The 25,791-nt window shown below is 40.4% G+C and overlaps 2 protein-coding genes across 53 annotated transcripts in view; one reads left to right on the plus strand and one right to left on the minus strand.

Moving 5' to 3' along the window:
• The window catches only part of LOC126456897 (proline-rich protein 2-like), a 739,962-nt gene that overhangs the window by 343,033 nt on the left and 371,138 nt on the right, over nt 1–25,791 (minus strand). For 5 of the 36 annotated variants that reach the window (XR_007585406.1, XR_007585404.1, XR_007585405.1 and 2 more), the window contains one exon: nt 5,912–5,983. The exons of 22 other annotated variants lie outside the window; for them this stretch is intronic. Coding sequence is in view for 9 of the 14 variants with exons in the window: in XM_050092745.1 (XP_049948702.1) it covers nt 5,912–5,983 (72 nt within the window). In the remaining 5 variants the exon portion in view is untranslated. Of the gene's footprint in view, nt 1–5,833; nt 6,147–8,891; nt 8,956–25,791 lie in introns of those variants that run through there. 9 more of the 36 variants (XM_050092749.1, XM_050092748.1, XM_050092744.1 and 6 more) reach the window with 7 other exon arrangements.
• Nucleotides 9,527–25,791, plus strand: part of LOC126456902 (proline-rich protein 2-like) — a 494,957-nt gene continuing 478,692 nt past the window's right edge. For all 17 annotated transcript variants that reach the window (XM_050092775.1, XM_050092781.1, XM_050092780.1 and 14 more), the window contains exon 1: nt 9,527–9,568. In XM_050092775.1, the coding sequence (XP_049948732.1) occupies nt 9,530–9,568 (39 nt within the window). In that variant the 5' untranslated portion in view covers nt 9,527–9,529. The remainder of the gene's footprint in view (nt 9,569–25,791) is intronic.

Consider the following 25,791-nt stretch of genomic DNA (forward strand, 5'->3'; position numbering starts at 1 on the left):
GCCAATACAGATATAGTTCATTTGATCGACGAAAGAAGGAAGTACAAAAATATATGCAGGGTAATTCTGGGATACTGAAATACGTGTCACTAAGGGATGAAATGAATAGGAAGTGCATGGAAGCTAAGGATAAATGTGAAGAAACTGACAAACAAATGATTGTCAGAAGAACTCACTCAGCAAAGACGTTTAACATGGTTCAAAATGTTTGACATTCTGAGAAAACTGCGGGTGAACTATTGTAAAAGACGGGTAATATACAGTATGTACAAAAACTATGAGGGAACAATAAGACCGGAAGACCAAGGAAGAAGTACACGGATTACTGTAAAATGAGTGTAAGACAGGATGTAGTCTTTCGCCACTACTTTTCAATCTGTACAACGAAGAAGGAATGACGGAAATAAAAGGTAGGTTCAAGAGCGGGATTAAAACGCAAGGTGAAGGGATAATAATGATAAGATAGGCTGATGCCATACTGTCATCAGTGAAAGTGAAATATTATTCTGGGATGTGTTACAAGGAATCAATAGTACTAGAGCGAGCTGTAGAGGGTAAAAACTGTAGAGGAAGACAGACAATGGCATACACCTAGAAAATAACTGTGGACGTAGGTTGTAAGTGCTGTTCTGATATGGGAAGGTTGGCAGATGGGAGGGATTAGTGGGGGGCCCCGTCACAGCAGTCTGATGACGTGCCATTGGGTAGCTGTTGTTTTCTTTCTAACATGGGAATCAACCGTTTCCAGACATGGATTCCAATGTAAGACGAGACCTCCTTAGTCCCCTCTACAAGCTCTTGAAGTGTGTAAGATGAATTGTGAAACACTCTGAGGTTGCATTACTTATAGTGTTACACTCCCGCAATTTTTGTGTAGTTCCAGCTCATTCTTCCCTTTCACAACTTAGACCCGAAGCTAAATTCCTAGTCGATCTATATTAGTCCCAATTAATAATAAATAGAAATCTAGATGGCTTAATGAAAAGGAGATCGTGGTTAAGTTTTAGGACCGGCCTCTGTGGCCGAGCGGTTCTAGGTGATTCAGTCTGGAAACGCGCAATCGTTACGGTCGCAGGTTCGAATCCTGCCTCGGGCATGGATGTGTGTGATGTCCTTAGGTTCGTTAGGTTTAATTAGTTTTAAGTTATAGGGGACTGATGACGTCAGATGTTAAGTCCCATAGTGCTCAGAGCCATTTGAACCATTTTTGAACCATTTTAAGTTTTAGGAATCGTGAGCGATGTTGTATAGATGGATTCTCATTCTTGAGAAAATAACGTGTCGATGCTCTTATGCAAGGTAGCCTATGAGAGGGATAAGATAATAATAAAGATACTAGACTCGTATTAAAGAGGACCGAAGTTCAAATGACCCTTTGCCCGTCAACACATCGCTTTCTGTGGATCCCTGACACTCTCAAGGCAAATGCTGTGAGACTGATTGTCAATAGTACTCGTCCAGCTCCCTTCCTCATAGCTATGTTAGTAGTGACCCCGTCGTCGACAGGATTAAAACTCAGTTTTCATTTTCTCTCTTACTATGTTTGGGTGGACAGAATAAACATCTTTCCCAGAATGGGGAGAGAACATTTCTGGATATTTCCGCTACAGATAACTGTTTCCTGATTTCACACGGTTATATATTCTACCTAAGCACAGGCGAGGAATAGTATCTGATCAAAAGCATTCGGACAGCAGAATGAGTGGGTCATGAGAGGTCAGTCACTTAAGATTTTGTCCAGGCATCAGACGTCACCTGCGTAACGAATCCCTCAGTAACATTACGCCCAAATAAAGCGCTCAAATGGGCTAATTTTGACGTGATGTTGAAGTGGAAACGAGAAGGAACAGCCACAGGTAAACTGACTCCAGGCAGGACTCCGAGCATTGCAAAAGTGCCTGAAATCGAGGCAAGGATTCACTCGTGAGTTCTACCAGCAGTTCAGCAAGTGCACTGACTACCAGTAGGGAATTTAAACGGATGGGGTGCAATGGCCGAGCAGCACCTCATAACCCATACATTTGAGGTGCAATATAGAGCGACTCTGCTGGATAGTCGATGACTGGAAACAGGTGGTCTGGAACGATGAATCATGCTACACTATGTGACTGTATTGTAACTTACCCTTAGAAAAATTATAAGTGACTGTGCTGGTAAACTTCTACGTTATTTGATTTTCAAACAGCGGAGCAAAACTGGAAGTCGATAGACAGATTTCTCATTACTTATACTGATCACCACTAAACTGACACCAATATTTTAGGGCAACGAAATCTGACTTTCAATAATACCTGCAAAAGAATGGCTCTGACTAACAACAACCTTTACCTTTCGTGAATCACTTATCAAAAAATCTTCGCTACTCGAACTACTGCAATACAACGAGCGCCAATTCTGCCCGCTGAATATAAAATTCTAACTAATGAAGGCACTAACTACTGATAGGCATAATCAGCAAATGAAAGATATTGATAGAGAACAAGCAATGTATTACCTTATAGTGTTCAAAAGGCATAATATATATACATCAGTTCATGACATCCAGTCTTACAAATTTCCTTTTTCTGACGGACGCACGTCCAGATCGTCCGCTCTCAAAATTCTGTCATCTCTCTCCCCACATCCACCACTGCTGGCGGCTCACCTCCAACCGCTCAACGCTACGTTCTGTTCGCATCCTACAGCCCAACAGTGTACAAGCGAATATTCTAACAATGAGTCTAAACAGCCACAGACTGCACACAGCACAGTCAGTAGCGGCGTTACCAACATAAAAACCTAAAGAGCCTTCTTACAATATAATGGAAGATTTGGATTTGGCGGAAGGCTGGATGAAGTTACCTGTCATCATGTGTCAACAGTGAAGAACAGAGGAGATGGTGTTACAGTGTGGTCGCATTTTTAGTGTTTGTACTTCTGGTACCGATATTACTCTTAGGAAAAGGTTGAATTTGGCATGATATGAACACTCTTTAAAGCACTGTTTACTGTGTACGGTAGAGATTCAGTTTGGAGGCAACGGTTCCACTTAAAAGACAGCATTATTCCTGAAATGGACTTGTGTGCAAAGACTTCCGACCTGAACGCAATGGAACAACTTTGAGATGAGTCAGAACGTCGAGACCGCTCCAGCCATTAGCTCCACTACCTTCACTGGTTGCGGCTCTTGAGGAAGAACGGGTTGCCATTTTCGCCAGAAATGCAGATACCTCAATGAAAGTAGAGTTCAAGACGTCAAGAAGGCAAGACCCCGCATGTTAATGCCCACCGATAAATGTCCAGATACTTTTGATTAGATAGTGTATGCTTAGTAGCGATGCGGTATTTTGGATTTGCCACTTCATATACTCGCTCTTCCATACACTATTATCTGTGCTATCGCCATCAATGCTCGACATCAACTCAGTAGCCACACACAGTTGGCGGGTGGCAGCACTAGCAGTTAAGGGTATATAAGGCGTGTCAGGGCGATGAGGATAACAGTGCATCCGTTGTCGTTATCCATTAGCAGAGCCAATTATTTAGGCAAACCAAAGACTGCGTTTTATTGACAGAAAACCTGTAACAGTTCTACTAAAGAGGCGACCTTCACTGTGTTTGTTCGTCCTCTGCTGGACTATTTTTGTTCTGTATGGGATACTTACCAGACAGAATTACAAAGTAGTCACGTAGATGCAGATGTAGATGTTTTCTGAATCTACAGCACTACCAACGTACATTTGCTTTCCATGGACTGTCTGCTGAGATTTTATAACAACGAAAATGTTTAGTTGAGATCTGATTCCTATGACTCAGCGGCAAAACTTTTGCTTCGTCGACGGAGCTTTTCCCGGTGTCTCATCCTTCCTTTTCCCCTGTAAGAAAGATAACGTCTGTTATGAGATGATCGTTCACTGCTGCTGAAATGAATGATGTATTTTTTTAAATTTGTCGAAACGTAATGACATAATTCAAAGTCCGAAAACATTTTCTGAGTGATGTGCCACGATCAATTATTTCCTGACAGTCCGAGCTATCTCGTTTCTCTTTTCTTGAACCTCATAAAAGCTGCGGACTTTTCAGAGTGTGGTCGGATTTTGTGCGAAACATGTGATACACAAGATTTGATTCTATTATTGTAGCTTACTACTGATTAGTTACTCCGGTACATATCCCAAAGCACAATGTTGTACAATTATGGCTGTGTATAAAATTGTATGCGTTGATATGCTGGTTTGTGTAGTACCAGCTAATCCCTATTTGTGTGCTATAAACGAATGACATTTTCCAGGTTATATTATTATTTATTGATGCCTTTCCCTTATTATACCACAATTTCCCTAATATCCTCCAAGTCACCGTCATTAACGTTCCCTGGACCTAGGCAAGAATGAAAATGTAATTTTTGTACTTCTTGTGAACTGAAATAGTAGAGACTTTCTTCACAAAATAATATACTTACTTTTTGTTTAGCTTAATTCCAAGTACGGTATTTTTAATTTATTTTATAACAAGTATATATACACTAGCTTCTCGTAAAATATTTGCTGGAAATATATAACAAATCATCTGTCTTACATTTTCCTACAGTTGGCGAAAGTGGGACAGGAGTCAAATGTATCAGTTTGAAATGGCGAGCCACGATATATAAGATAATATCTTTGTTGTTATCTATGCATTGTATCGTTAGTACACTACACTTATTATATGCCTGAAAATAGCTTCTGTATAAAGATCAAGCGTTCATGGACGTAATCAGTAACGAAACAACAACAGTTTTTTGTTATAATGCGGACAACGCTCCTATCTCTGACGAGGTATAAGATCACATCAACTACGACGTTCTCTGCAAAAAAACTTTCAGGTATATGATGATCATAAATCTGGTAAAAGTCACGTTCTTCACACTTAATGTTGTAGCATCCACATAGCCATTCTGGTTCAAACTGAACGGTTTGGTCATATCGTAATGATTAAGTTTAGTGACTTCTATTTTATTGGTGATGGTACCCTAAAACAATACTGAGGACAGTCATCTAGTCATATTGATTACTATTTATATCTTGATAAATAGAGCTTAATTTCTCATTAGCGACATGTTCCTTGTAAATGGTTGCACCACGTAAGAGCAGTCAAAAAGAGGTTCGTTCCCATACATTCTGTCATTGCTACTGCTGATGTTACACTGAGTTGCGCTTAATATTCGTTCTGGGAGATATGCTAGGATCTACGAAGATCCCGAATAAGTACTTTTATTAGAAGGCAACATATTAATTAAATAAAAGAAGACCCATGAAATTTAAGACTCACACTATCGAACTAATTATATATGTGTACCAATTCTCATACATAAAAAGAGGAAAAAATATGTAACTGAAGGAGGAGAAAATAGATTTCAAAGAAATCATCTCAGGTCACAAGTTGTATTACAGACCATCAAAGCCTGAATATCGTTCAAAGGTTATATATCAGTACACTGTGAACAGGGCTTTTTATAGATGGCAAGAGTGTTTCCTGAAGATATATTTGCTCATATCAATTCGTGAAGTGCATGTAGTCGGTAACACAGACTCCTTCAGCAACGTACAGCATCTTCTGGAACTGCAAAGCATGTGGTAAAGAATTTCATGAGGTATGAACCGATAGTAACTCCTGTAATAATTTTTGCATATTGGTAGCATATTTTTGGAGAACTGGTAGCTTTTGCAGAACACAGTAAATAAAACGTTAATGGAGCTTTTTCATTGCTGGTTTAATCAGAATTGATTTTTATGACACATAAGAACACTTCCATCAATTAACACAGTTAAAGTCAACTATAAAAGTAAAAGCTGAAATCCTTTAACGTTTCTAGGTGTGCTAATCTTGCATCACTAGGAAACACCAGGCTAAAAAAGGCCAGGTGGCCCTGGTGGTCCAGTTGGTTGAGGACCTCCAGTAGGCTGAGGTTCACCAGTTGGTTGTGGCCCTCCAGTTGGTTGGGGCTCTCCAGTTGGTTCAGGACCTCCAGTTGGTGGACCTGGTGGTCCAGTTGGTTCAGGACCTCCGGTTGGTTGACCAGTTGGATCAGGACCTCCGGTTGGTGGCCCTGGTGGACCAGTTGGTTGTGGCCCATCAGTTGGTCCAGGAGGGCCAGGTGGAGTCTCTTGGCTGCGGCATGTTGATACCTGTAGTAGAATGTCGTATTGTTAAGTACATCATATATGTAGATGGGAATTAAGTGGTATTCCTTTTGAACAGAGATTAAGATTCTGCTAATGTAGTTTTGAAACAAAGGCAATGAATCACAGAAATGTTGACTTGTGACTATTAGGACTATATCATCAGATGCATCTATTTACACTGACACAAATTAGAACCCAGTCTTAATGTTTTACTACAGAAACTGAATGAAAGAACATGATCAACGATTATTGATGATTACTTCAAGTAATCATAAAGAAATGTATGCATTGATGTCAATTTGAGTTAGTACCATGCCATTATTTGCGTTTCGCCAGAAACACGTCACTGAGTGTAAACAAGGTCGTATAGAAGGGCTTCGAGAAGCTGGATGTTGCTTACGTGACATTGCAGAAAGACTTGGCAGGAATGTGGACACTGCACATGATTTCTGGCAGCGATGGTCACGAGAATATACAGTAGCAAGAAGATTGGGTTCCAAAGAGCTGTGTGGTATTACCTCGACGGAAGACCATCGTGCTCGGTGTCTAGCTCAGGCACATCGTACTGCATCTGCAGCAGCAATCTGAGCAGAAGTTGCCACCACAATGATAAAAAGAACTGTTATAAATTGGTTAATTGAAGGACAGGTCTACTGTAGATGCTCTGTAGCGTCCACTCGACTGACCCTAAAGCACCGCCATTTGCGACATCAGTGTTTTAAAGCGAGAGCCCGCAAGGGGGCAAGGCAAAAGTTTGTTGTGATCTCTGATGAAAGCTGATTTCGCCTCAGTGCCAGTGATGGCTGTATGTTGGTTAGCTGGAGGCAATGCGAGGGCCTGCAGCCTATCAATTGGCGTGCTAGACACACTGGAGCTACAACTGGAATTATGGTCTGGTGTGGAGTGCCACTCTGTATGGCAGCACCAGCAGTCTCGTGGTCATCCCACGCACTCTGACTGGAAGTATGCACATCAGTTTGGTGATTCGACCTGCAGTGCTCCCATCCATAAACAGCTTTTACCAAAAGGATAACGCTGGTCCACATATTGGTGTTGTAACCACCTACGCTCTACAGTGTCCACATGTGCCTTGGGACATCATCGGTTGACAACTCTAGCGTCTTCCACAAACAGCATTAACCGACCTTGTATTGACCGACCAAATGCAACAGGCGTGCAACCTCATCCCAGAAACTGACATCCGTCATTTGTACAACACAATGCATTCGTGTTTGCGTGCTTGCATTCAACAATCTGACCGTTACATCGATTACTGATGTATCAAGATTTGATATTTCCAATACCTTATCTCGCATTTACGTTAACGCGTGATATTGCAATGTTAATGATTTATATATGTTACCTCGGCAAATATGTTCCTGAAATTACATTACTCGATATTATTTATTTTTTGGTGTTGCGGGTTTCCCCGTAAGTACATAAGATTTGATTTCCCTTGCTGTCTACTATGAGAGTGGAATAAATAAGCATGGAAACTACTCCTGGCAATGAGCTTCTAGTATACTAAATAATGCTCTCGCGTAACATGTGCTACATTGTTCAATTACTCGATAGCAATGTTTTAGGGTGTTGATTCATGATTATTCCAAGTTTTATATTCGCTATGTTTGTTGAATTCCCATATTTAGCTGTGTATCGCCAGAGTTGTACTACTTTGATTATTACCACAACATGAGTGAAGAATAAGGATTAACCTAATAATATCACTTGAAAATAGGCTCTTGTAGAGGGATTACTGATGTTGTACTTGCAGAGCTAGAGAAATTTCAACCTCTCTGATGAAGTGACAAACAGCGACAAACGTATGCTGCAAACGGATGATAACAAATATCCTGTAATCTTTCATAAAAGATGTAGATATGCAGATGCAAAGGCATTCTTGAGATTGTCTTAACGAGAAGGAAAGTGTGTACAAGGTTTGTCCCATACGTCTTGACTCCTGAACGAAAGCGACGATGCCTGGTCACCTGCCGTGACTAGCTTGAAACGAAACACGTGGACAGTTCTTTTCTCGGACAAATCATCACTGGTGATGAGATTTCGTGTTATGAAATCGAGGCCACTGTAGAATGACAAAGTGCATAAATTTACGTGAAGTGTTAACGCTTTGACGATAGAACCGACTTTCAAACCAATGGGACACAACAGTTGAACAACATGTCAAAGATAGATCTCGCTGACAGTTACTCATGGTTGTGTGGATGTTTTGTGCCTTGTAATCAAGTGTGGGAGGGGGAAGGGGTACGCTGGATACCTTAAGTATTAAAACCACCATCTTAATTTTTCTGTACTTTGTACTTATATAATCTCGAAACTTTTTGGTCTGATGTTTCACTATTTTTTAAATCCGCCAATAATAACGTGTGAGTGCTCAGACACGGATTTCGGCTGTTACCCTCGCAAATATTGCTCCAGTAAGAAGGAGGATGCAGATTATTTACTGATATTACGCATGTATAGTTTATAAACGATTCTCACGAAGTTGATGAATTTGGTAGAATCTCACAACTGTCTTTATTTGTACGCATGGAACTAATACGAAGTCGCTTAAAGAAGCTACAAAGTTTCAAACACTATCCAACCCATAGATTTGAGAATGACTTGCTACAGGTAGAAAAATGTGGTACAGTTTGAAGCATTCAGTGTTTGTAAGTGGATGTGGAAATAATTACCAGTAAAGGTACGTAGAGCACAAATTTCGATAAAGTCTCAGTCCTTACTACTCACCACAAGACACAGGAGAAGAGCTGCCACTGTTGCCCTCATGGTGATGGAAGTGCTGAGGTGAGCCCGTGCTGCGAGCTTTTATAAGGCTCGCCACTGCGTGATGTGAAATACTCTTGATTCTGTGACTCTTTAACAAAGGGACTGAGCAGAGACTGCCATCGAAATGCGACAGTGGAGGATCTTGTATAATCACAAGGTCGCAGTGCACAGCTGCGACTAAATGAATATCTTATTGTCGCTCAGTTTTTCATCGACACCCAATTGTTCCTAGATATCTGCCTCAAAGAAATAATGAACCAACAAGTCATGACGTAGCTGGTAGCGAGACTTCACGAAACTTCGTCGAAAAAGAAAATAGTAATGTGATAGCGGGGGTGACATACTACATTATCTGACAAATGTGATTTCATGAAGTATGTGTATGGTCCGGTACCGTGGTATCAACCATTTAAGTGACTAATATAGCTGTAGCTGCCTTGTAGAAGCGTATATTCGAAGTAAATCATCAATGCTATTTGTAGGGTAGGCATCCTGAAACTCTTTAAGAAAGTAAGGTTCTGCAATGGTTCAGGACTGGAGTCTCCTGCGGAAAGAGTGTGGTTAAAAACCCTGGCCAACCACACAGACATATTTCCTCCATGGTTGCCATAATGATGAATGCTGATGTGATTCCTGTGGTAAGGACACTCCACAATTTCTACCCCAAGTTTATGCATTTCAAGCTTGTGGTCAGGCCGTAACACATTCGTTGTCGTGACGTTTACTTCGAATCATTCTTTCCTTCTAATCTGTATTCCTCAACTATGATTCCTGGAAATTTGTTTCGTGGTGCACAGCAAATGGAAATACGAATCTCTCTTCGCGCATTAGAGTGTGAGAAAAGTTCTTGTTTTCCTCTCGGTTCGGCCCTCGTGAACTGCTTTTTCTACTTCTGCCCCAGAACCTCTTCATCCTTAGTTCCGCCCTTCTTTCGAGATCTTCCGTATCATTTTGTCGGTTACATTGGTGGGTCTCTGTCGTTTCCTGCCCTTCTCTGACATTGATCTCTGGTGCATTGCAAAATATATGTGTATTTGCATTCTCAGTTTTTGAACTTCTCAGTCTTGACCAGTCCTTCTTGAGTTAAACAACCAAATTGCTACTTGGCTCTCCCCTTGTCATACCCATTTTTTCTATACTCTTTCGGTCATTCTGTCGACATTCATCCTCATGACATATCCTGCGAATCTTGACCTTTCCAGTCTGATTTTCCACATACTAGTTGCAGGTGCACCCGTGGTCTAGGGCTGCACCCCAAATGTGATATAATAGAAGCACCAGAAATATAGGTGGTGCCATATATAGCGGGCTGTGAACGTTCCTAGTCTTGACACTAATGCATGCTCCGTGTGGTATGTCCCCGTCAACGGCGAACAATCGTTCTTGTCTTCACCAAGTTCACCTCACCGATTCTGCGCTTTGCGGGGTGGAAATCACCAACAGTAGATGTCTGGCAGTAGGTCCAGCGAATTCTGGCTTTCCTCTAACGTTCCTCTGCTGCACAATTTACACCATACATGACACCTTTGTTCCAGGATTACGTGTAATACCGACAGACGAATATTCACTGTGCGAATTGGTTCCGTGCCCTTGCAGTACAGTATTATTTTACAATTGGCAAGAAATGTGTTCTCTACTTTTGGACTTATGCGTACACAAGACACTGCACAGGCAGTACTTTTCCATCTTCCTCTGGAGTGCTTCCTACGACCAGCCACCTATCTGGAATGACCCAGTAAAAAGCAGTTGATCTCGTCAGATGCCTAATTTTTCGATGTTTGATACTATGATTCTCCTTCATTTTCGAGAAGGCGGTTATGGATTTCTCATTGAAAAAAAGCGACATGATACTTAAAATGAAAAAAAAAATCTCCTCTGTTACAAACGTTAACAAACAAAAAAAAGAGCAATATGATCAGTAGAAGAAAAAAATACCTTCTTCTCTCTTACAAGTATATGACGCCCTATCGCCCCTTTCCTTGCCACCGTTGTTAAGTTTAGGTAGAGCTATTGGGAGAGGCGTAGTTAGGAGTACATGTCTGTAATGGCGTATAGGTTACTTTTTCTTTTATTGTCAAAGTGGCGGTGGCAAATATATCCTTCCTCCGTGTACGTCGCTTTATAATCAGGAAAAGAAGGAGGACTAGCTGTCATCGGTAATAAACAAAACTGTGAGAAAAAGAAAGTATAGAGTTTAACTAGTGATCAAAACGTCCTGGGTTCCAGGTGCGAACCTCGTCACTGCTTAAATTTTGATTTAAAGTCATCAGCAGTGGCAGCCGAAGACTTCTAGCATGAGAAGTCACCCTCATTCTGCCGATGTCATTGGCAAAGAGGGCGGAGGGGAGAAAAGAGATCCAGGGCACTCTCTTGCCCCATGGTGTAGGAAACTGGCCCTAAAAGATGGAAGAATCAGCAATGATTAGCGGCATGAAGATGTAGAAGGCAATGGAAACCACTGCATTAAAGACACGTAATGTGTATCGATAGTACATGAGACCTGTAACTGAACAAGTGTCATCATGATCTCTCCATAGGCAAAAGATTCTGGAACAGTCCCCCATCCAGATCTCCAGGAGAGGACTGCCAAGGGGGGCGGTGACCATGAGAAATAGATTGAATGATCGATGAATGGTTCTAAAAGTCGGGGCGTGGAATGTCAGAAGTCTGAACATGATAGGAAAGCTAGAAAATCTGAAAAGGGAAATTCTAAGGTTCAGTCTAGACACAATGGTGTTCAGTGAAGTGATGCGGAGAGAAGACAAGAATTTCTGGTCAGACGAGTATAGGGTAATATCAACTGCAGCGGAAAATGACAGGAGTGGTATATATAGGAAGACTCCAGCCAAAGCATAGTTATTCGAAGATTTCGAAATCAAATATCGGACTGTAAGTTGTAATAAGGAGCAGATAAAGATCCAAATCACAATTTAGTAATGTTGAAGACTAAGCTGACGTTTAAGAAACTAGCCAGGAAAAATCAATGCATAGGTCACAAGAACTGACTCAGCAAACAGAGAGGCCGAAACGATCTTCAGGGAAATTAAAAGCAAAGACAGTAACATTAAGAATGCAGTCGGAATATCACTGTTAAGCAAGAGTCTGCAAGTGGGAGAATTATCGCACAGCTCATGCATCAAAGCTGCTGACAGGAATAATATACAAAATAATAGAAAAGGAAATGAGCATCTGGTAGATGACGATCGGTCTGGGTGTAGGAAAGGCAAAGACACCTCAGAGGCAGTTCTGATGTTGAAGTTGATAATGCCAGCAAGGCTGAAGAAAAATCAAGAAACGTTCACAGGATCTGTTGACCTGAGAAAAGCGTTCGACATCGTAACATGGTACAAAATGTTCGAAATTCTGAGAAAAATGCGGGTGAAATATTGGAAAAGACGGGTAATATACAGTACGTACAAAAACTGTGAGGGAACAATAATACTGAAAGATTAAGAAAGAAGTACACGGATCACTGTAAATTGGGTGTAAGACAGGATGTATGTACTCTTTCACCCCTCCTTTTCGATCTGTACAACGAAGAAGCAATGACGGGAATAAAAGGTGGGTTCAAGAGCCGGGTTAAAACTCAAGGTGAGTGGATAACAATGATAAGATCCCCTGATACCATTACTGTCTTCAGTGAAAGTGAAAAAGAATTACAGGTTGTGTTAATAGGAATAAATAGTACTATAGTGAGCTGTAGAGGGTGAAACCTGTAGAGGACGACGGAGACTGGCATACACTTAGAAAGCAACTCTGCTCATAGGTTGCAGTTGCTACTCTGAGACGGAAAGGTTCGGACATGAGAGGAATTTGTGGTGGTGCCACATCAAAGCAGTTAGAACTCTGATGACGTGCGACTGAGTAGCTCTTGTTTTCCTTCTAACATGGGAGTCAACCGTTTCCAGACATGGATTCCTATGTAAAACGAGATCTCCTAAGTCCCCTCTACAAGCTCTTGAAGTGTGTAAGATAACTTGTGAAACACCCTGTAGGTTGCATTACTTATAGTGTTACACTCCCGTAACTTTTATGTACTTCCAGCTCATTCTCCCCTTTCACAACTTAGAACCGAATTTGAATTGCTATTCACATCGAAAGTAGCTATCATTAATAAGAAATAGAGATCTAGATGGCGTATACCAATGGAGATCCTGGTTTCATAACGCCTACCATAAACTGTAAAAAACGCGAACGATGTTGTATATATGGATTCACAGTCTTGAGAAAAGAACGACTCGATGCTCTTATGCGAGGTATCCTATGAAAGGGAGAAGATAATAAGATACTAAACTCATTTTAAGGAGGCCGAAGTACAAATGGGTTTATGTCCGTCACGATTTCGTTATGTGTGGATCCCTGACACTCACAAGGCAAATGCTGTGAAAGTGTTTGTCAATAGGACTCGTCCAATTCCCTACCTCCTGCTGGCCCTATCACAGATATGTTAACAGTAACGAAACGAAATTAAATAACAATTTTCGTTTACTCTCTTTATATGTTTTACTAGACAAAATAAACATATTTCCCAGAATACTGTATGGGGAAAGAACATTTCTGGATATTTCCCTTACAGATAATTGTTTCCTGATCTCCCACGGTTATGTATTCCACCTAACCACAGACGAGGTATAGTATCGGACCAAAAGCATTCGGACACCCTTACCTAACGCAGAAATGACCAATAGATGTCATGAGAAGCGGACCTGTAGCTATAAAGAAGGCAGGGAGTATAGTTTTGTCAACAGAAAAGCACTAACAGCAGAATGTGTCGATCAGGAGATCTCAGGCACTTCAGATTTGGACCAGGCATCAGATGTCACCCGAGTAACGAATCCCTTAGTAACATTTACATCTTAATAAAGCGCTCAAATCGTCTAATTGTAATGTGATGTTGGAGCGTGTAACTCGTCTTCTTATATTACTATGTTTTGCTATTGTCATTGTTAGAAAAACCTTTATTCAGTGGGTCGTCGAGATTTTGAAATAAAAGTTATTGTGGATGTCGCGTAATAAATATTTCGTGTGAAGCGCTGTTGCGACACAGGCAAAGATCAATTGTTGAAACTAAGCCACTGCATATTGCAAATAATGTTATTAAAGAATGCGGCCGACTGACTACATCTAATAACAGGGCACGTACACACGCGAATGAGTGGGAAAAAAGCGTTAATACTGTCTAGGAAATGAGTCTTAAATATAATTACGCTTGTACACACTCAAATGTATGCGACCATACGAACGGGATACAGGCACGTACATTTTGAGTGCAATCATCCCCATTGGCCGGATAAAAAGAATTACAATTAAATGCATTTGTTCATCTTAGAACGTAAATGCGTGGACTTCGAAATTAAATGAAAAGGAAGACTGGAGTTTCTGAATGTCGTGGCAAATATATTGACGGTAGCGGCCACGAAAGGAAAAAGATGAACACATTCACGTACCTCTACTGTTGAGCAGCGTCGCCGTGAAAATCGTCGCCTCCATCTAAATTCTGTGCATAAAATTAAAATAATAGTAATGATTATCGAGAATTTCAGGAGCTGGGACCCATGGTATCACAAAATACGAAGTCGCTCTGCTTCAAAATCACTTTCATTATTTAACCCAATTTTATCAGTAATTAATTTCACAACACGTCTTAACACTAGGACAGGATAACAGCGAAAGCTCATTATTCTAAAACTAATAAACGAAGAGCGTAAAGCTTCTTTTGTTCAGCAAATGCTTTACGCATTAATCTCTGGTAGCTGAGCTACTGCATCTGCTTCCACTCGTCGTACACCTTGGCTGTGAGAAGGGACCACAGGGCATCTGGTACTGTGATGGCAAGAAGGTAAGTACTGCACTTTATTATTTAGCTTTCCAACGGCACACTGACCTATACTTTGCACAAACACTCGTGCCGTAACAGGCTTTCTCGATTTACCAAGTCTTCTGTATTTCGAAGGAGAAAGCATGTGGTATAATAGTATTCTCACTGGTTCCTGTGCGTATATCTCATATGTCACTGACACTGAATAACTCACTGTCGTTCGGTAACTACACACCGTCCCGTTGATTTTCTTCCTGTCCCAAAAAAAAATTTGCTCATCAGACCACTGACTGGTTTTCAGTAGTTTATGCCCACGTTCGTTATTTGCCCCTGTATTCTCTTTCAAAACTTTATCGGGGTACATATTGCTCAAAATATTTCATTATAGTTGGTAGGTGAATGTGTTCACAGAACATACGTGCCTCTAATGCTACAGTTCGTAATCGCGATACTCTCTGACATCTCACAGGGCATAAGAGAACATGTTTTCGTGAACAATAGCACTTCCGTAACTTAGGATCGTGCTATAGACGCACTTTCACATTGAAATAACATTACAAAAATTGAATGCACAAAAAGTGCTGATAGAAATTTTCTCCAAATGAGGCAAAATCTGTTCATTTACTACCCGCGAGTTACTGTGGGGGAAAGAATTCCATCTTTACGTCACCCAAGATTGTAACAACGCATGGTACACATCAAGAACAAGTAGAAACCAATAAAAAACATATAAATAAATAAATCACTATACTAAAATTCATACATAAATAGAAGAATTAAAATGTTAGGCAGTACGAACAACAGAGTGATAATGGAGCTTGGCCACTATACGCTATACTGCTTTCTGTGTCTGTGTCTGTGTTTGTTCATGTTTACTATATATATCTGTCGAACGTGACCTAAGTTCTTTCTTACTCTAATTCTTCACTAAACGTTTCCAACTCGGGCTGGACAAAATATTGTAAACAAAAGGGAAAATCAGTGCATACATTGCTCTAAAGTCAGCATAGATTCTTGGTACACTCGTGCCGAAGATAACACCAATTATTAAAACTTTCTGGTGTTACTAAGTGTCAAGTGTGTACTTCTAAGTGATCTTGGTAATATTCTGTAACGTAGATCGTAAGTCGTAGTGACGTAAGAGTAATATAGTTGCTTCTCTTCGCCGATTGAAGTCTCGTAGCATCTCGATGAACGCCGCCTGTAAAGAATTAAGGTTGTTTCGGCGTTGTCCAATTTCTCTACCCGTCAGTTTCCTGTAACTTACCTTGTACATATTTCTTTTACTTTATTCTAGAAGAGACGGTATTAAGTATGCCTCATACCATGTTTACAAGTCGTACGTCAGCAGTGTACTTGCACTCAAACGTATGTATAAAGTTGAAAAATTAGTTTTTATTTCAGTAAGATGACACTAGCTTTTTCTTTTTTAATTCCTAAACGCTATCTTTGAATGCACTTTACTTAGATCAGGTTGTCGCGCATATGGTGTATAACATGCTAAACTTTCACTAGCAGCCAGAAATCATGTCATCATCGGACCATAAAAAAATTTAATATCGTTTTGCTCGATGTATTCTTAAATAAAGCCTGGTGGTGCGGACACGTAAAAAAAAAAAATATCTGTGCAACATGGCATGTACTTGGGTGACCGTATGCACCTTAGGGAGTCCAACATTTTCTGTAACTTAACCTGTACCGTATAATCTTTAAATACAAGTGACCAAAAAAAGTCTGTGCTAATTGTTCGCTCCAGAATCCTTTCTACATAAGCTTAAAACTAAAGTACCACTGTGATCAGAAGCTATTCAGTCAACCTTCGAAGTACATCCTATGTTAACAGTGCTAGTCATCAATTGACATGTATGCCCCAGCTTTCTTGTGTATTGAGTCCACAATCACTGACAAATGTAAACAGAAGTAGTGAAATGCTCTGATTCACAAGGTGCATAGGAAGATATACCTACTTTAACTTAATCGTATTTCTTCTTTTTGCCATAGTTTACTTATTTCACTCGTGTGCATAGATAGATATAAAGTGTGATACTTAAACATGGTGGAATATCCTCAAGTCTCTGTGAGCATGGAGTCTTTTGATTTTACCATTGTGAGGCTACTCAAGTAAATAACATCCGTCATGCGGAATATGTACAATAATATGCGGACCAGTATATCTTATTTGCCACTTGGCGTTTTTCTTGGCTGACAGAGAAGATTTCACATGGATCTTAAGCAATACTTTTTCTCTAACCACAAATCTTGTAACACCATGTAGCCGTTTGTCAAAATGCTTCTTACGGCGTTGAGCTTGTTCTGTAATAGAGATCAATACCTGTCTTACCTTCTCATTTAAATCTCCAGGTTGTCTTGGAACAGATGGACAGGGGTTAACCCATTCATTATTTTCTTTCCTATTGTATATTAATTCCGACAGTGTAAGTGTTGTTTCGTAAATCGGAAGATTATTTACTACCTGTTCAAAAACGTTTAAGTATTCAATCTATTTAGACTGTTTGTTGGCTACATACGTCCTCATGAACCTGCTCAATTCACGAAAAACTCCTTCTATTGGTTTGGATTGCGGGCTATATTTGGATATCAAAATTTGTTTCACCTGCTGCTCTTTTAGAAATTGTTTGCAAGCATGGCATGTAAAATTGGTTGCATTATCTGATAAGATCGCCTGCGGTTTCCCAACAGACGGAAAGTAGCCATTTAGCATACGTCTAATAATAGGCTTAGCTGCGGTTGTTTTTGTGGCATACAGTTTCACATATTTCGAAAATACATCATATACATCAATTACTTATTTCACCCCTCCTCTTGTAGAGTGTAAAGGACCCATAGCATCTATGTATAACAGCTCTAGAGGGTTTTTTGGTAAAATTAGGATGTAAGTCTGTCTCGCAGTTCAGATTGACAATCTTAGCCTTTTGACAAACAATCCAAGTTTTCAAAATTTGTTGTGTGCGTCGAAGCATCTTGGGAAAATAGCAGTACACATTCAACTTTTTACAGCACTTGCGGGCACCGTTGTGTACCCAACTGGAATGAATATGCCAAATTAAACTTTTCTCACACGCTTCGGGTACACAAACGCACCACATATCGCTGCTTAGGTTTCTCATATAGAATGACACATCTTAGTACAACTTGTAATGCTGTCGTACAGGTGCAGGTGGGTTATTGTTTAATTGAAATCTTTCTTCCGCCGCTCATCTTCTTCCTGCAATTTCGCCATGTTGTTACACATATCCAAAAAATATTTTCTAAATTTAGTGTCGTTTATGAGCATAACCTCAAACTCGGGTAATCCTTGGGGTAACCGTGACAGTGCATCAGCGATTACGTTGTCTTTCCCCTTCACATATATAATTTCAAAATCATAAGACTGCAAAAACAAAGTCCAAGGTGGTTATGTAATAACTTACATGTGAGTAAAAAGCTTATCGCCTGGTGGTCACTGTAGACTCGTATATGTTTGTCAAACAGACAATAATTAAATTTCTTGGATGCCCACAGAATAGAAAGGGCTTCTAACTCAGTGGTAGATTATCTGCGTTCACATTCTGATAGTGTGCGTCTACCAAAACCAATAACTTTAACATTGTCTGTGCCCCCACCTTCGTCCATCTGAAACAGACAGGCTCCTAATCCCGAAAATGAAGCATCTGCCGCTATACAAAAATCTTTGCTCATGTCAGGATGTCCTAAATTATTGGAGTTTACCAAAGCATGTTTTATACTATCAAAATCAGCTTGGCACTGTTGCGTCCAGTTCCACTGCTTGTCCTTCTTTAATAACCCTAATAATGCAGGGCTATTGAGCAATTGGTTCGGAACGAACCGGCGGAAAAATGAACACAAGCCTACGAATGCACTTAGCTGTCGCTTTGTGCAAGGGGCTGGAAATTTTTTTATCGCTAATAGTTTCTCAGGATCAGGCTTTATCCCAGCGGGCGAAATTATGTGACCGAGAAATATGATGTCTTTTCTTACAAATTTAGATTTCTTAAGGTTCGCTGTAACACCAGCTGTTGAAAACCTCTGTAACATCCTGTCTAAAAGTTCTATATGTGCATCCTAAGCAGGTGCTGCTATTAAGATGTTGTCTCTATATACTGTAAGTTTGTCTAAGAGGCTCTAACACGGTGTCGAGTGCAGTGATGAAAACATCAGCACTCACGTTTAACCCGAAGGGCAAAACGCAATACTGGTAGGACCTGCCTGCAAATATGAGTGCTGTGTATTTCCTACTTTTAGCTGATAGGGGAATTTGCCAGCACGAACTACGGAGGGCGACACTAGATAAAAATTGTACTCCGTGGAACCGCTGCAATTGTTCTTCTAGGTTTTCAGGTCGGGTGGTTACTGGAACAATAATCTTATTGATTTCCCTGGCATCGAGAACAAGTCTCACCGATTTATCCGCTTTCTTTACTGCAAGCAATGGACTGCAATATGGCGATAAGGAGGTCTCTATAATATTCCATGCAAGCATTCTTCTAATCTCCTGGGCCACTGCCTCTCTTTTTGCAGAACGTGTCGTGGGGCGGGACATCCATGCGATATTGATACGTTCTAATAACTCCAGGTTTCTTGTCGAACACGCGTACATAACGTAAAAATACACTTCTGAGGTCGTCCTTTTGTTTCTGAGAGATTCCTGTGCATTCTGATATTTTATCCTCAAATTCGTGCTGCTCTACTTGCTGACACCACATTTCGTTCGGGTCATGGGGTCGAAAGTGTTGATTTTTGAAATTTGGATGTGTATAGCTTGAGAAGGCTTTGCGTTGTTACTTTTGACTTTTATAAAATCTACAGTACAGTTCTTCGCGTTTATAAACAGATAACACTTCTCAGTTTTTAGATCAATTTTTGCACATTTTTCCCTTAAGAAATCCATGCCAGAAATACACCGTTCCGTCAGTCCTTCCACTACTAGAAAAATTGCCTGAAAAGCAATATCTTCAATTTGTATTTCTACTATGGTTTGTACCTTAATTAGTTTAGATTTTCCACCTATGGCTCCGAATATCCTGCAGTTCTGCACTGGATAAGTCGGTAAAGGTTTGTGGCTGTCAATCTCTTTAAACAATGCCTTCGACGTAACACTAATTTTTGCGCCAGTATCCACGAGGATATGAGTGGGTATTTTTCCTAATATAGCCTGCACGCTAGCTTGCACTATACCATCCTCTTCATGCAACTGTGGTTCTCGCTCATTGCTTAACAAATCACGCATGTCCGTTTCATCTTGATATCTTAGCAAGTTATTACCATGGTAGCATGGATCGCCCCCACGACTATTCATGGCCAACATTGGGGAGCATAATTAGGCCACGTTTAGTTTAACGCCCCATTATTACTGTTTGTAGGTGTTTCGTTCGTCACTTCTATAATATCCACCCCCGACGTGTTGTTACTCCATTGCACATTGCGATCATGATTTTGCCCTGAGTTTACAGGGGTAATGTTACTTTGAGCTTGGGACTGACTGTGTTGATTGCTAATCGGGTACTGCCGCTGCACATTTCGTGGGTTAGCCGTGTTGTTGCTAAAGTGAGGCTGAAAATTACTGTCAGCGTTTCCCCACTGCTTTACGTTATAGTTCCTATTCCAGTTTCGCTTCCGGTTACCGGAATAGAAGGAGTAGTTTCTGTCCCCATTTTTTCTTTTTCTTTTAAGTCCTGGATTAAAATTTTGATTATAGTTGTTATTGAAATTACCTCCCTAATTCGGGCCTGGCATATGCGCTGCTGCGGCGGAGTCGACAAAAGCCGGTCGTGACTCGGCCGCGCACGCTACATTGTTGACGCCGTACTGCGGCTGGCGCTGCGGAGGATGGTTGCCACCGCTGCTACGGAAATTATTTTGATTGGTGTGGCTTTGTCTTGCGTCTTCATTAATTAAGTCAGTCCAAGGCAGATAGAAAATACTCCAAATTGCTTTCGGGTACTTGTACTAGCTTTTCCCGAATATTTAGCGGTAGGAGGAGCTAGATAGGATGAGGAGGGAGAAGGGGTTGGGGAATGGGAGCTGGTTGTTGGCAAGAGATCTGCTAGGAGAAGAAGATTTTCAGATAGTCTTACTATTGGTGTTTACAATAGATATGACCAACTGTCAGAGTCTAGTGGAGAGGAATCTCTAGTAGCTGTAGATGTAGGAAGTATGCAGCAGACCTCAGTAGTTACTGTGCCTAGAACAGTTGCAAAGTCGAAGAGGAAGAAGAAGGTTCTGCTGTTAGGTAGTTCTCGTGGCAGAGGTGTAGGCCAGCAGTTGCAGGAAGTACTGGGGAGTGAGTACCAGGTGACCAGCATTGTGAAGCCTAATGCAGGGTTGGCTCAGGTGACTGTTAACATAGGCGGGTTATGTAGGGATTTTGCTAAAGAGGATCAGGTAGTGATTGTGGGTGGGGCTGGTAATAGTATTGATAGGGATGGGGAGTATAACATAGATGGTGACCGGAAAAAGATAGCCACTCAGACTGGCAACACGAATGTGCATTTCGTGGAACTGTTTCAGCGTCACGATCGGCCTCATCTTAATACAGCCGTCAGGCGTAATAACATGAGACTTGGGGGTGCGCTGATGACAGAAAGCATGGGTCACATTTCAGTGGTGTCGGTGGAGTGTATCAGCAGGACGGGTTTCACTAGACATGGCCTGCACCTCAACAGGTATGGGAAGGGGAGGTTGGCAAAGCTTATAGGTGACAGCATACGTGGGGTTGGTGGGATCACTCATGGGAAAATTCCTGCAGTAGTGGGTGTTAGAGCTGCACCTGTTTTAGATTGAAGTCAGCTATAGGTATTCCTGCTTAAGGGAAGTCTCTCTAACAAGGGAATCACTTTTGACAAAGCTTAGGTATCCGAGTAATGAGGGAATTAGTATATTTCATCAAAATATACAAGGTATTAGAGATAAAGTTAGTGAACTGCTTATAGATGTTGACTGAAATTATTGGTATATCTGAACACTTCTTAAATAAGGAGATAATTCAGAGGCTTCCTTTACGAGGATACAGGTTGGCTGGCAGCTTTTCGAGGAGCTCTTTGCGGTGTGGGGGAGTAGCCATGTATGTGAAAAACGGCATCCCATTTGAGTCAATTGATGTTTCAAAGTACTGCACTGAATAGGTGTTTGAATGTTGTGCAGGTGTGGTTAAATTTAACGGAGCTAAACTTCTAACTGTTGTTATTTATAGATCCCCAGACTCCGATTTCACAACATTTTTGCTAAAGCTAGAGGAGGTTCTTGGTTCACTTTATAGGAAATACGAAAAGTTAGTTATTTGTGGTGACTTCAATATTAATTGTATAAGTGATTGTGCAAGGAAGAGGATGCTGGTAGACCTCTTTAATTCATATAATCTTATGCAAACCGTATTCTTTACAACGAGAGTGCAAGGGAACAGTAGAACAACCATAGACAACATTTTTGTTCATTCCTCATTAGTAGAAAGGCATTCTGTTGGAAAAAAGGTGAATGGCCTTTCAGATCATGATGCACAAATTTTAACATTAAAAGATTTTTGTACTGCAACACGTGTTAAATATAGTCATCAGCCGTCCAGGAAAGCTGATCCAGTTGCTGTAGAGACCTTTGTAAACCTTATAAAGGAACAAGAGTGGCAAGATGTTTATAGCGCTGATACAGTAGACGATAAATATAATGCTTTTCTCAAGACTTTTCTCATAATCTTTGAAAGTTGCTTTCCGTTAGAACTTTTAAAACAGGGTACTAGCACAAACAGGCAGCCTGGGTGGCTGACTAGAGGGATAAGAATATCTTGTAGGACAAAGTGGCAATTATATCAAAACTTTAGAAACAGTCAAAATCTAAATGCAGCAGCCCATTACAAACAGTATTTTAAGGTGCTTAAAAATGTTATTAAGAAGGCAAAAAGTATGTGGTATGCAGATAGAATAGCTAAGTCCCAGGATAAAATTAAAACCATATGGTCAGTCGTAAAGGAAGTTGCTGGTCTGGAGTGACAGGTCGAAGATATAGAATCAGTGCGTAGTGCGAATGTCCGTGTTACTGATACGTTGCATATATGTACAGTATTTAATAATCACTTTCTGAATATAGCAGGTGAACTAAATAGAAACCTAGTCCCAACAGGGAATCATATAGCGCTCTTAGAAAAAAGTGTTCCGAGACTGTTACCTGAAATGCTCCTCCATGATACTGACAAGAGGGAGATTGAGTTAATAATTAAATCATGAAAGACCAAGAACTCACATGGATATGACGGGGTATCTAGCAGAATACTGAAGTATTGTTCCATGTATGTAAGCCCAGTTCTCAGCCATATCTGTAACTTTTCCTTTAGGAGTGGTCGGTTTCCTGACCGATTAAAGTACTCGGTAATGAAGCCACTTTATAAAAAGGGAGACATTGATAATGTTGACAATTTTAGACCTATTTCTATGCCAACGGTGTTTGCTAAAGTTATCGAGAAGGTTGTATATGCAAGGTTACTGGAGCATTTAAATTCACATAATTTGCTGTCAAATGTTCAGTTTGGTTTTAGAAATGGTTTAACAACTGAAAATGCTATATTCTCTTTCCTCTGTGAGGTTTTGGACGGATTAAATAAAAGGTTGCGAACGCTAGGTGTTTTCTTTGATTTAACGAAGGCTTTTGACTGTGTTGACCACAAAATGTTACTGCAGAAGTTGGACCATTATGGAGTAAGGGGAGTAGCTTACAATTGGTTCGCCTCTTACTTTAAGAACAGAAAGCAGAGGGTAATTCTCCGCAATATTGAGAGTGGTAGTGATGTTCAGTCCCAATGGGGCACTGTTAAGTGGGGCATTCCCCAAGGGTCGGTGCTGGGGCCACTGCTGTTTCTTATTTATATAAATGATATGCCTTCTAGTATTACAGGTGATTCAAAAATAATTCTGTTTGCTGATCACACCACCTTGATAGTGAAGGATCTTGTGTGTAATATTGAAACAGTAACAAATAACGTAGTTCATGAAAAAAGTTCTTGGCTTGTGGAAAATAATTTGATGCTAAATCACAGTAAGACTCAGTTTTTACAGTTTCTAACTCACAATTCAACAAGAACCGATATTTTGATCAGACAGAATAGGCATATTATAAGCGAGACGGAATAGTTCAAGTTCCTAGGCGTTCGGATAGATAGTAAGCAGTTGTGGAAAGCCCATGTCCAGGATCTTGTTCAGAAGCTAAATGCAGCTTTATTTACCATTAGAACAGTATCTGAAATAAGTGACACTTCAACACGAAAAGTAGTCTACTTCGCATATTTTCATACGCTTATGTCGTATGGTATTATTTTTTGGGGTAATTCTTCTGATTCAAAAGGGTATTTTTGGCTCAAAAACAGGCTGTTCGAGCTATATGTGGTGTAAGTTCGAGAACCTCTTGCCGACCCCTATTCAAAAATATGGGAATTCTGACATTGCCCTCGCAGTATATTTTTTCTTTAATGTCGTTTGTTGTTAGCAATATTAGCCTATTCCCAAGAGTTAGCAGCTTTCACTCAGTTAATACTAGGCAGAAATCAAATCTGCATGTAGAATGCACTTCCTTGACTCTTGTGCAGAAAGGAGCGCAGTATTCTGCTGCATCCATTTTCAATAAGCTACCACAAGAACTCAAAAATCTTAGCAGTAGCCCAAACTCTTTTAAGTCTAAACTGAAGAGTTTCCTCATGGCTCACTCCTTCTATTCTGTCGAGGAGCTCCTGGAAGAGCTAAAAAATTAAGCAAATTCCAGTGTTACATTGTTGATTTTCTTCATTTAAACTTACGACTTGTCACCTGAATATGTTTTCTGGTATTTCATTTTATCTGTTTCTAATATCGTGTTATAATTTCATGTATTGACTCGTTCCATGACCATGGAGACTTCTCCTTAATTTGGTCCCACGGAACAATAAATAAATAAATAAATAAATAAATAAATAGTTTAGCTTTCAGAGTGCGTGGGACGTCTATGTGTGTGTCACTGGTTCATCCCAGAATCTTGTTTTACTTAAATATTTACTTTCTGAGTGATCCAAATTTTAGATTATGTTGTTCAGGGTTGAATAAGGCTTTTCTTAATCTCTCTTGTACGCCATGTCACCAATACTTTGAAAGAAACGCGTTTTCAAACTGTTCTAATGTCTGACAAGTTTCTGACATTTCCGTCGCCCATAACGCTCTATCGCCCTGGATATAGCCCGTAACATATTGTATCTCTTGTTGTTCCGACCACGCTTTAGGCAATACATTTTTGAATGACTTTATAAAAATTACCGGATGCATGGTTTTTTTCCCGGATAAACACTTGAAATTGACGGTGTTTTATAAGACTCTCTTCTAACAAAACTGATGAGAAAGTGGGTTCAGCTATCTGCTGTTCCCTTCTTTCGTCACGGTGTCGTTGGTTATCGTACACCTCATAGTTTGGTGAATACACATATACATTCGGGGTAGGATGTTCACTGACTGCACTATCGCTCTTACCTGTGGGTATGTTGTCAAGTTCTTCTGCTGCATGTTGGTTTCGTTCTTTCATCGTACCAAGTTTCCTGTTTAGTTGCTCGACTATTTGATTCTGCCAACCTGGTAAGTCCTGTGTCAAAGTTTTCTGTATCTGGCCTATGGCAGTTTGCATGTGTTTTGTGTAGTGTATACTTGCTCCATTGTGTTACTTATTGCTTTTTGTAGCTCTGTTTCTAGAGTTCGGTTTATGTGTGTGTCTTTTTCTTCTAAAAAGTCCTCGAATTTCTGTTTCTGCTGTTTTGTTAAGTCTTCAACTTGAGTTACAGTTTCCTGTATTTTTGTATGGAGCTCGGTTTGCTGTACACTCATGGCATTGAAATTTTCAGTTAACTTGCTTATCTGATTTGGCGCATCCTCAACTGTGGTTTTCAAATTATCAATATCCCGATTCATACAGTTTACATCTTCACGCACCACTTCTATTACGTGCTCCGCTACCTCTCTTCTTAATTGTGTCAGTTGTGTCGTCAGGTTATTGTCCATTTCAGTAAGGGTTTTTTACATCACTGTC

Source organism: Schistocerca serialis, chromosome 2, assembly GCF_023864345.2.
Source record: "Schistocerca serialis cubense isolate TAMUIC-IGC-003099 chromosome 2, iqSchSeri2.2, whole genome shotgun sequence".
NCBI classification, from domain to species: Eukaryota; Metazoa; Arthropoda; class Insecta; order Orthoptera; family Acrididae; genus Schistocerca; species Schistocerca serialis.